General features: G+C 37.9%; 1 protein-coding gene across 4 annotated transcripts in view; it reads left to right on the top strand.

The window, feature by feature from the left end:
• The window catches only part of Trmt9b (tRNA methyltransferase 9B (putative)), a 75,944-nt gene extending 64,759 nt beyond the window's left edge, over window positions 1-11,185 (top strand). For 3 of the 4 annotated variants that reach the window (XM_004633341.2, XM_023717558.1, XM_023717559.1), the window contains exons 5-6: window positions 4,672-4,845; window positions 9,235-11,185. In XM_004633341.2, coding sequence (XP_004633398.1) covers window positions 4,672-4,845; window positions 9,235-10,262 — 1,202 coding nt within the window. In that variant the 3' untranslated portion in view covers window positions 10,263-11,185. Of the gene's footprint in view, window positions 1-4,671; window positions 4,846-9,234 lie in introns of those variants that run through there. The other variant, XM_023717560.1, reaches the window with a different exon arrangement.
• Window positions 11,186-12,567: the final 1,382 nt, after the last annotated feature.

Here is a 12,567-nt window from a genome sequence, read left to right as displayed (position 1 = left end):
AAGAGCAACAGAGGAAAGCTATGATTACCAGGTCAGGGCACAGACAGGCAGGAGGGAGAAGGAGCTGTGGGATGCTGTTGAAAGGGCAAAAGCTTCCGTTGAACAGGAGGAATAAATTCAGAAGAAAAGGAAAAGTACCAGTAACTCCAAAGAAAAACATATGAACAAATAGTTCAAAAAGGAAAAATAAAAACTGCTTGACTCTTTGGATAGGTAATTCACTTCTGGTGTCAGGAAGGAGCAAACGCTTGTACACCGCGAAGCATTCTTTGTCACCACCCCCTGGCACCAGCAGCTCACACCCGGGGCAACCACGCAGTTGATGGCTTGGGTAATCCTGAGAGATTTGATGTAAATATAAGCTTCATTGTCATCTGGGAGAAATTATAGGTGGATTTTCTATTTTTTTTATGATTACACAGATTCAGGTCTAATTTTTGTTACTTTCAAGATACATGTGGGGAATCACTGCATATTAGGCTTTGTATAGCTGCTGAGGATAAAATGCTGCCTTGGGCTGAGGATTGACTTCAGTGACGTAGTCCCTGCTTGACAAGTGTAAAATCCTGAAGTCAATTCCCTGTACCCCGCCCTCCCCGCACAGAGTTCTAAAAGCTGCCTTTTACTGTGTGTCAATACAGTCATATTAATAGACAATGTGTATTTTCTGTATATAGTTTTTGACTACAAATTATGGGATGAATAATATTTTTTGACCACGGTGCAAATCAACGGTTGCATCTATAGCATGGTTTGATTTTTTTATTGCTAATTTGCATTCTTTCATTTTTGTATGGCTTTGATTTTGTAACTAATCAATGAGTAGTATTATTTTGATCATAAAATGGAAGATTTTTTTTAATTTCAAGTTAAAGAACAAATAAATGAAAAGGATAAAGACCAAAAAGATGAATAGAAGAAACAGTTGTATGATACTATGACTAATCTCCGTAAGGAAGTGTTTAATTTGACTAGTTATTAGATTATCAATTTATAATTAACTATAATTTATTACTAGTGAAGCAATGCAGTAAGAAAAAATAATCCAGGAGTTACCAAATTCCAGTCACCCAAACAGATTCGCTGGGCAGTTTTTCTGTTTTAGCAAAGAAACTTTCAGTTCATTGTTATCTGTATGCCCCGCTCCCCAATCTAGCTGACCAGGGGAGATACATGATTAATGGCTCTTGCATGGACACTAACTGTGGCAGACAGGAATCTGGGCTTGAGTGAGCAGAAACAGTAGCTTAAGTATGAATAACTCCTCTGATTCAGAAAGCAGAAATTCAGAGCACTCAGGAAACCCTGTGACCTGTGCAAGGATGGCCATGCCTTGAACTGCAAGCGACCAGCCCATTTTAAGTCCATTAGATGATGCATAGAGGGCATTGTGTGGTTTGAAATTTTATTTGGATCACTTAAGAAACTGAGAGAAAGACCAGAGCTGGGTGCTTGTTCGAGCAAGATTCCCTTTTTTCTGACCCCAGAGAAAACTGCCCTCATAGTATTGAAAATGCTATTTTGTGTACAAAATAAAAGTTAACTTTTCAATTATTAAAACTCCACTTACCTTTTACCTCACAATATATTATATATTTACTTTCAGCTTCAATGGTCATTTTTTATGGACTAAATTGTTCTCTAATGATCACTTCTTTATTGCATCAGTAAAAATTTAGAACACCCACTCTCTGGTAGGCATTGTGCAGACAGAATCCTCTCTCTGGACTCAACAAATATATGTACAAATTCACATATTATTTGTCTTTTTTCCTACAGGAAAAAGGAATTTTCCTTTACACAAAGTCCAAGCCAAGAACTCCCAATTTTAATAATGTAGTCATTTCTATATATTTTAGAGAATGTCTATAGTAGTTGTTTTCAGCAAATTCTTTCCCATCACCCACCAGCATATTTTGAGTTGAGCAAGTATCTGTTTTAGCCCTAGTGCAGTGCAGAATACAAAATCAAACCAAAAGAAAGCATGCAGACAGTTTCTCTGTAGTATTACTGAAGGTTATCATCCGGTGAGATTTTGTAAAGGAGTATAATTGTCCTGGGCTGGAGTTCCTCACTGTACATAGCATTCAAGTTTGATTTAAGATAATGAAACAATTTAGCTTAGCAATATTCTTGATTTCCTTATTAGGATAAAGTCTTCCCCTCCCCAGCATCTTGGTGCGTGCATTCAAAAATTGATAATTTATGCATTGTACTTGGGAGTGTCCCTGCTACCCTTCAGCATGAATGCTGGATATATCAATGGTGCCAGGATTCCGGAAGGCCATCAGTCACTTTAAATCTGAAGAGATCTCAGTTTTCTCTTTATTATTAAATGTTTTCTTTACAGTTCCCTTCAGCCATAATGGTTTATGAACCTGCTTTTATTAGTATCTTAGAAGTAATTTTTCCTTTCATTTTTCCAAATGTATCTCTAAGCCAATAAAAAGTAAATGAATGTGCAAGGTTACTTACCTTAAAGTATGCCTGTCATCCTTGAAATACACAGATTTTCAGTTTTAAAATACATTTTTGATTATTTTTCACTGATAGTGGATGATTTTTCGTACAAGCATTAGGGACAGTGCCTGTGAGATATAAAATGTTTCTAAGATCTCAGTCATGTTTTACTTTTTCATTCATACCATCTACTTCCTGCTGGCATCAGTATATATTAATTCTGTTTTTATTGTCTCATAATGTTGGAAAATACCTAGCAAGGAGGAGTTATTAAGATTACCATTGTTTTTTCAAAAGCAACAAATCACTTTTTTTGTGTAGTCATAGGTTACACATACACACACACACACTCACACACACAGAAAAATCTACAAATAATGCCAATAAGATACAAATATCAACTCTAACTTTTAAAAATATTTTTAAAAGGAATCAGATTATATGTCTGTGATAGAATACTAGAAGCCAGGTACAGTGGTGTGTGCCTATACCCAACTACTTAGAGGCTGAGTTAAGAGAACCACTTGCACCCAGGAGTTCCAGACCAGTCTAGGCAATACAGCAAGACCAAAGAGAACCAACCAACCAAACAAACAAACAAAAAACTATAATACCACGTACTAGATATAGGACATGTGAGTACTCTCACATGCCCATACCCAAGCACACTGAAAGTGAGACTTTAATATCGGTCTTCCAACATGGGGTGTCTGGTGTAAAGGCACATGGGGCTCTTTATCCGCCTAGCACATAGGTCCCTCTCCTGGTTCCTCATTGTCTGAGCATTACAGGGTGCACAGTCTTCCAAGACAAGACCTAATTTTCATTATTTACTCTTAGGGTGCTCTCTTTTCCCTTTCCTACTCATGCCTACATTTCTTAGTAAAGACTTCTTAGTAATATCTCTCTCCCCTAATGTCTTGTTTGCTTAGAAACCTGCTAGATGCATGAACTTTATCCTGTCTCCAACCATTAAGCAATTTTAACTGCCAGCAATGTTCATCAACTACTTTGTCTTGAAAATGACCCATTTAAGTTTCAGTTCCTTACAGAAAATATGATTATTGATTCATGTTCCTGTTTTCTTTATAATACCAGTAAGATATAATAATCTACACCTTTTGATTCATAAATCCTAAATTATTTGAGTGTCTGCCTCTAGAAAATTAATGCCAAAATGGTCAATTCTTTAAAAAGTTCTTTGACAGAGCTTTACTCTTAATACAGCAAAGGACCAGACAAAGAAAGACATGGCACCAACGAGGTCTAGGAGACAGCAATTTATTACACTGGTGGGTATCACTGGGATCACTCCCAAAGAGTCAGGGCCTCACCCAGCAGGGTCTTGGGGCTTTTATGGGGAGAGCAAGCAGAATGTGCAGAAGCAGATTTGGCACATTATCATTGGCATGTGGGGTGATGACGACATGGGTAGCCAAGGAAGTTTAAATGTCTTAGTACATCGCAAGGCCATCCGTTAAACAAGCATGAGTTACTCAAGATGGAGGAGGAGTGTTCTGTTATCAGGCTCGTCCAGACATGTCCATTTGGCTTTGATGGGCATTCTTGGTGAGTTTTCTTAGCAGGCTTTCATTTAAAATTTCAATTCCCCTCCATTCGAAGTCAGTAGAATTGTATTGGAAGGCAGTAGAGATTATTTGCGACCTGTTGCCATAAACAGATTGGAAGAAAATATATAAAAAATCTTTCATTCAAATTTGTAAAATTTGGGAAGCATGTTTTGTTGTATAAATTTTTCATGGCCGCTGAAAAGTTGTTGGCAGTAGTTTCTTTAGCATAGTCAGAGATTAATAAGAACATTGTAGACATCAAGAAGACCAATGTCATAACATACACTGCATGTACATAAGTGAAATATGTGGAGATGACAACAAAGCTGCATAGCCTGTTCCTAATTCTGGGATCCTGGAACTGTTATTCTCAGTTTCAGGACAGTGATGTTTGGGCTGGACTGTGAAGGCTCATGGACATTACCTCAATAAATATTCAATTAATATTATTTCTTTACTCCTTTCTTGTCTTCTCTATTAAAGTATGTAAGTACTGTCTGAATATTTTTCTTTTGATTTTGTGCATACACTTGTATTCTACCGTGATAACTTGGTATAAAGCTTATATTGATTGTTATAAAGCAAATTATTTTGTGTTTTCCTTTAAGAAGAGCATGTAACATAAGTGTTTTTCTTGTAGGTTGTGGGACTGGAAAATATCTTAAAGTGAACAGCCAGGTCCATATCCTGGGCTGTGACTATTGTGGGCCATTGGTAGAGATTGCCCGGAACAGAGGATGTGAAGTCATGGTATGTGACAACCTTAATCTCCCCTTTAGGGACCAGGGCTTCGATGCCATCATCTCCATAGGAGGTAAGGCAGCTGTCACATGTTCATACTTTGCCATGAGAATAATGCATGTGGTTGAGATCACTGTCACGAGCCAATATTCATTCATAGAATGAATGTAGAGACTTCGATGTGTTAGTTTTATGTAACTTTTAAAAAATGTGTATTTTGACTGCTTGAGCTCTTTGACTAAGCTGTAATAGGCTTTTGGCACTATATAATTGTTTTTACTATTTAAACCATCGAACTTAGTTATGTATTCTTTTTGACAATTTATTCCTTTTTTTTCTATTTATGAGGAAGAAAGTGTTAGAAGAATCTAACACATTGAAAATAGTGCTTTGTTTTGCTAAAATGATATCACATTCTTCCAGAGTGAAGATTATAAGCATTCTCTTACCAGTATCATGCCCCAGTGGGGACTCTGTATTAATGGAGCATTCCAGGACTAATGCAGCAAGTGTCACCTGGACTGGTGTGCCATTCACTAGCACCCAAGTTCTGGAGAAAGAGATCCCAGCTGGTCACACTGCATTGGTTTTATAATGATTTTTTCTGTTCCTTAATACCAGAGATTGTTCATCAGTTTAGGGAACTTGTCCCTCATAAGGTTACAATAAATGTACACAGCAACTTACACATGCCAAAAAAAATAGGTTAAAAAGAAAACAAACATAATCATGCCTGAAATATGCAGGTAAGGCTCACTTTACTCAACTCATGCGTTCTGAATCACTAATGTTAGTCACTAGGAAACTGTTTAAGGGAATTCTATGATACGTTGTTTTGCAAGAGAAAAATCTCAAAGCCAATTACTTGCTCCAGTGCACTTTAAAAATGTAATATATTTGAATATAACAAGCTTGGTGTTAAGCTCATAAATTCATAATGATTAGAGAGATGATACAAATTAAATAACAATAGGTCATAAAATAAATACGTAACAGGATTTTAAAGGTGATCTTGTGTAATTTCTCAGCTGATTCTGGAATCCAATAACTGAATTCAGCCTACCTATTTTCTGTGCTCTCAGCAGGAAAATATTGCTATAGTACACGTAGATGAAGTCCTTTCCTCGCCTTTAAGTTGTGACTATGGTTTTTAAACAAAATTCCTTTATCATCTTTCAGGAACTGAACCTTCCCCCAAGGTACTTCAGATGACAAGTTATGTCCTCTTATAGTTACAACATTCTCAATAGAATATGTATGAATACATATGTCTATATATGTAATATGTATAATACAATTTTGTTTAATAAGAGGTCCTCATTTGTATGCTTTTTCTCCAGAATACATTTGACTTAAAAGGTGTTACTTATTTCATGTTAAATTTAAATTTAAAAGTTACTGCAAAAATTTTGATTTCCCAAGGTGAAATTATGATTGAGTAAATTAACATTTATTCATCTATAAATGGATAAAGACTTCCTTCCTTAAACAAAAGCAGGCCTCTTTTGAAGCCAAATAGAATCCTAACATATTAAAGACCTCCTGGTCTACTAAAAAGAAATTACTGTTTTGCAATAGCCACATTTTAATGTTTTTATTAATGTCTGTCCAGAATGAATACAGTAAATATTATTCACAGGAATTATGTCCTACAAAGTTTCTGTAGATACTGAATTAGCCAATCTAGGATAACACAGGATCGTAGAAGGAATACAGGATCGCGTTCCTGTAAACCACTGTCATAATATTTTTTTCAATGGATGAATACATAACCTTGTTTTATATGTGCTTCTGTTTAAAGATATTTAATTTTAAACTCATGCTGAAGGAAGCATACATGGTTCGCATATTTTCTCTCTAAGACCCATCACACTCTTCTGTTCTGAGAAGCTGCAGACAAGAGAGACCAGGGCCATATGCAGGGCAGGCTGTTCTAAACAGTGAAATTGTTATAGGAAACAGACCGAGCACAGGAAGAAGCAACACTGAGGAGGTTTAGAAGGTAAATTGATTACACCACTGGGCTTGACTGGGATTTCTTCAGAAGATTCAGAGCCATCTGTGGTGTCCTGGGTCTTTTATAGGAAGAGCAAGGAATACAGTTACAAAGGCAGATTTGTCACATTATGATTGGAGAGTTTGGTGTAGACATGGATTGCTAAGGGAGTTTAAACACTTCAGGTTACATCATAAAGTCATCAGTTATACAAAGCATGGTTTATACAAAAGAAGAAATGTCCTGTTACATTTTTTTTTTTTTTTATTTGTGTGTGTGTGTGGCCAGCTCAGCCCACCAGGGGGCGGGGCCGGCTGGCATGTGGTGGTGGGAGATTGAACCGCAGTCCCTGTGCTTTGTTGAGCTTGTTCTAAGTAGGTGCCTTAGACCACTGAGCCATCTCACCAGCCCTCCTGTTACATTTTAAGGCCCATTGCAAGGCCATCAGTTATGCAAAGGCACCAAAGACAAGGGCACACAAAGGAGCATTTGAAATTATACTTTAAGGCATCTGTTAGACAAGCTTACAAAAGGCAGGAATGCTCTTCTATGAGGCTTGTTGGGACACGGACATGTCTACCCGGTCTTCGTGGGCATCCTTTACAGGCTTTATTTAAAATTGCTATTTCCCTCTCAAAGTCACCAGAAAAGTTCACAGATGTACAGAAATTATAGCATTAAATAGACCATGAAGCGCGGACTTGTTTACAGGGTTAGAATTGAACTGAGAAGGAAGGGATTGCCTTGCTCTCCCTCAGCTGGAGCAGGTCTCTGGGCTCAAATTGCCTCTCTATGCAGAATGCAAAATGACCAGAAAAGTCTGCAAATATTAACTTTCAAGGTTACAAGTAAATTTTATATGTTGGCAACTTTGCAAATACAGAATGAATGAATAACGAGAGTATGCTTTATTTAGAGGATGTGCCCAGAGAAATTTTCAAGTAGAAGTTACAGAAATACAGATTTGAGAGTAGAGGCTGTAGGTACAAGTTATGGGAGATATTTTCAGCCCTACATTGTGACAGATTTGAACATCACATTGGATTGGGTCTCTCTGTGTGATCCCTAGGCCTCCTTTCAGCTCAGGCACCAAGGCACTACTTTCTGAAGTGCATGCATTCAGAAGGACCATTATGAAGTGCTTTCTTTGGAGGCTGCAAGTAGTCTGAGGTATAGCGAGACACGATAATTGATCAAAGATCATGAGGCTAGCTCTGACAGATCTACGATGAAGCACGTGGTTGGTGTTTAGCTCTTCAGGTGCATTTCGGCCTCATACCGCCAGCTTTCTCACACCATGGCCTGGTGAGGACAGCAGGGTTTGCACACTGTTGATGAGAATGAACTGCTCAGACTAACAATGTAGAATATGCCAACTGAATGGTCTTCTTTCGACAGCACTACCTATATAAGAGCCTTATTTTACATATTTAATATTGCTCAGTGGCATATAAACTATAGAAATTATTTTGCCTGAAATCATTGCTAGCGACCAGACTATGCTGGCTTTAAAGGACCAGTTCCAGCATTACCGGTGCTTCCTGCTGTGCTCGCTTCAGAGCTGGCATGTCCAGCTTCAGTAGGGAACAGCCTCACCCATGAGGTGTGTAGGCAGTTGATATTTGGAAAAATAATGCAGTGTTGTCTCTTAATCGAGACTACTAAAACTACTATGATTAAACTCCCCCAGGAACTAAGAAGTTGGCACTTTCTATATTATTGAATAAAATATGCCTAGTATCACACTGATACTAGGACTGCACAAAAAAAAAGCTGTCTCATTCATTGCCTTAAATCTCACTTTGACTGCATGGATTGTAAATGAAATGTATTTTTTAAAATGTGTAGATCAAAAAAATTTTTAATGTATAGATCTATCATATTAACATTTTTAAATGCTAAATAATCATTTGGGTTTGTACTGGGCTAGCTTAGCTCTGCATTATCTATATTTTAAAATAACCTTTTAATATTTTCTCTATTCTTTTGCTTTATTAATTTTATGAAAGCTATTTTCATTAGTGGTGTTGATCCTATAAAAGTATCAATTATTCATTAAATCAATGAGTAATTTCATAGAATTCTAACACTCACCTTAGTTTTCATTTAAAATTTTAGTAATTTGCACTTGTTACCTTTCTGGTTAACAAAATTCACAGGATTTTGGAACTGGAAGAGACTTCACAGATTGGTCATTTTAGGTTTTTATTGTAGTGGAAGAAACTGAAAAATCTATAAAACTTTAATAATTTCCCACAGTGAGCTTTCTATTAAGTACAGGAACTGAAGACAAAGTATGTTTCTCCTGAAAGCAGGACCGTGCTATTTCTTCCATCTGTCTTGCCATGTAGGAAATAAGGAGGTTTCACTGTATACCAAACCGTCTTTGCTGTTATACAGAAGTACTAATACATGTGGGTGTTCGTGTGTGTACTTAAACATTGAGATGTAGATTTTCTTTTTCAGTCATACATCATTTTTCTACAAAACAAAGAAGAATCAGAGCAATAAAAGAAATGGCCAGGGTCTTAGTTCCTGGAGGCCAACTGATGATCTATGTTTGGGCAATGGAACAAAAGAACCGCCACTTCGAGAAGCCAGATGTTCTTGTTCCATGGAATAGAGCCTTCTGTTCCCAGCTCCTGTCAGAATCCAGCCAGTCCAGGAGGCAGAGGCAGTGTGGATCTCCAGAGGAAAGCCACCCTTACCATGCTCCCTGCTCTGAGTGTAGCTGTTCTGTTTGCTTTAAAGAGCGATGTAATTCTAAACGATCCCATAGCCTGGACTATGAACCTGTCAGGACTAGAACATGCTGTGGAAGTATTTTGAAGGAAGGTGAGGAAGAAAATGGATTTTATAACACATTAGAGAAATCCTTTCGTTCTTGGTTTTTCTCAAGGTCATTGGATGAATCCACTTTGAGGAAACAAATTGAAAGTGTGAGACCCTTGAGAAACACAGAAGGCTGGGTCAGTGGCACAGTATCAACCCAACCTTCCAGACTCACTAGCTTAGACTTGGAGCACCAAGAGCCATTTTCAACAAATGGGCCAAGCTTAGATGAGGAGGTGTTTCTAGAAACCACTCAGAAGCACTTGCAGTGGTTGAGAGCACCGGGCACCTCAAAGCATTTAAATGCAGACCAGGGAGAAAACAGAAGAAATGGAGGGAAAACCCTTCTGCCTAGGACTAATTCTGGTGAGAGCTGTGTACAATCAGGTGCCCTAGAAAAAAGCTACCCTTGTGATAGTAAAATACTGAGAAGAATTTCTGCAGTCAGTTCCACAGATTCCAACCCAGATAACACAATTGCTGTTGACAAGGAACAGCCTAACGTTGTGGACTCAAGAGCCTTCATGCGCTACTACCATGTATTTCGAGAAGGCGAGCTCTGTGGTCTCCTGCAGGAGAATGTGGCTGAACTCCATATTCTGAGCTCCGGGAATGACCATGGCAACTGGTGTATAGTTGCAGAGAAAAAAGGAAAGCCATGACTCACTGAATCATTTGGGTCAACTTCTCCAAAGGATGAACCATGATCTCTTCAGTAGCATTGAAAATGAGGTGTGAAATTAGGTCTCTAAATTAGCACCCAATTCATTTTAAAAATCTAGGTATATTTTGGTTTAGAGACTGAGACTTGACCATCTTTTTAATCTTTGAGTAAGCACAGAGTTTAGCATTGATATAGGCTATTTGTGCTTAGGTGTTAATTTTAAAAAAAAGTCTGAACAAGCAATAGAAAATGCACTTTAGTACAGTTTAGATTTTATTCCCAATAAAAAGAAATTCTTATAAAAACATATGTATGTTTGTTTGCAGTATTATACATTGATTTTAAAAGATTCTACTCTTAAATGAACCTTTAAAAACAGTATTTTTATTATGTAAGGATATAATTTCTGTTTCCAGGTAATAATTTATAACAAGGAAATCTGTTCCACTGTTCAGATTCAGTTTGCTGAACAATGGGGCTAGGATATTTTGTTGCTAAAACTATCTTGCTTCTTTTTAAAGTCTTCAGAAACGTGGGAGACATAGATAGAAACATAAAAGTTGTAGAGACTTTTCTAAAGTATAAGCAAACTTCCTTCAGGGTTATAACAAGATTTTACAGGTAATAACAAGCTTCAGGGTTGCTCAATAGTTTAGCTGCTAGCAGGACTGGGTGTGGCTCAGCAGTGGAGCATATACCCAGCAGGTCCTGAGTCTGAATCCCAGCCCTGTACAGAAAATAAAGAAACGAAGCAAATAGAATGAAGGCATTGTTAGGGGGCCGGAGTGTGGTACAGGCATATGAGCTCTTATTCTCAGTATTTGGATGACACTTATTCCCAACAGTATTAGAAGGATAATTACCCACTTACAGTAACACCAGTTTTAACTGATCATTTCATTCTATTTTATTTATTTTTGTATTTTAGGGAAGGGTCTACAGGATGTTCAGGGTCTCACTACTACATAGGATCCGCCTGTTTACAGCCTCCCAAGAGTTGCGATTACAGGCGCACACCACTTCCAGTCTCAATTGCCATCTCAGTGCGCCCTGGGGGTGGGGCCAGCACGGCAGGCCTGGGGATCAAACTCCCAGCTGTGGCCCCTACCCCTGCTTGCAGGTGCTTTAATCTGCTGAGTTGTTTGGCTTGCCCTAACTGATCATTTTAAAATATATAATTATGCTTTGCTTATGAAGTGAAGAGATACTGAAGAGAGTCTAGTTGACACTCTGTTTTACTTTGGCCCCGAGGATGAATAGTTTGATAATGTGCCAATCTATTGTGCCTAACAGATTTTAGAGCAGGTATGCATTGTGATTCTCTATATTGTTTTTCTCAAACCAAACTACATGGTAAGAGGTGTGGATCACAAAATTTAAAAAGAAAAGAAAAACTTTTTGATTTAATGGTGATTTACAGTTTGTGACACACTGATAGGGATGTGACTCCTTCGGCTGCACCCCATGTTCTGTGCCTTCTTTAATGCACACCCCCCCAATTGATTGCCCATGAATAATTAATCACCTTATCTGGGAGGGGTCCAAGCTGTCATTTAATCTGCCTGACTAATCAGGTGAGCCACTTGCCAGTGCTGAGACTCCGGCTGGATCCCCACATGGTAAATAAATAATGAATTTACATGGAACACCAACATATTTTCTCCTTAGGGAGTTTTGCTTCTCTGTAAACCCTACCTCTACACAGAAAAAAACGGAGTCATAGTCCATTTGTAGTCAGTGAAAGTGCGTACTGAATTCTGAGCAAATCAGGGTTAGATCTAGGTTCCCCGAGGAGGGAATTTGGTTGAAGGGCAGGCATTATTCTTAGGAGCTAATCATGTTACATCCACTGAAATGTTCTAGTAAATGTTTGGAGAGAGACACTATTAGGAAAAGTTTGCTTGTCTACTCTGTTTTTGCAGAACATTTTCAGTATTTAAGGCCCACTAGTAAGGTCCACTAATAGGGATAATGAGACTTTAGTCGTGTTGTTTGTATATTCTGGCAGATGTCATCTACTTAAAAACACGGCAAGATGCTGTCTGAGGAAGCCGTCACTTTCTCCATCTTTGTGCTCACCTTCTGTTTCACAACAGAAGGTTGGAATTTCTGAGACTATGTGGATCTGTCCTGATTTCTGGAGATGCTCTTAATTATGTATGTATGTAAATATATATACATACATCCATTCCTAGACATGGAGTGTTTGTTGTGGTTACTGACCAAGAAGAAATGGCTCTCTTGTACACTTATAAAAATATAAAATTACCACAGGAATGTATCTTATTGAATAGATTTTTTTT

This window comes from Octodon degus, unplaced genomic scaffold (genome assembly GCF_000260255.1).
Source record: "Octodon degus isolate 3935 unplaced genomic scaffold, OctDeg1.0 scaffold00053, whole genome shotgun sequence".
Taxonomy (NCBI): domain Eukaryota; kingdom Metazoa; phylum Chordata; class Mammalia; order Rodentia; family Octodontidae; genus Octodon; species Octodon degus.
This window is presented reverse-complemented; position numbering and strand designations above follow the sequence as displayed.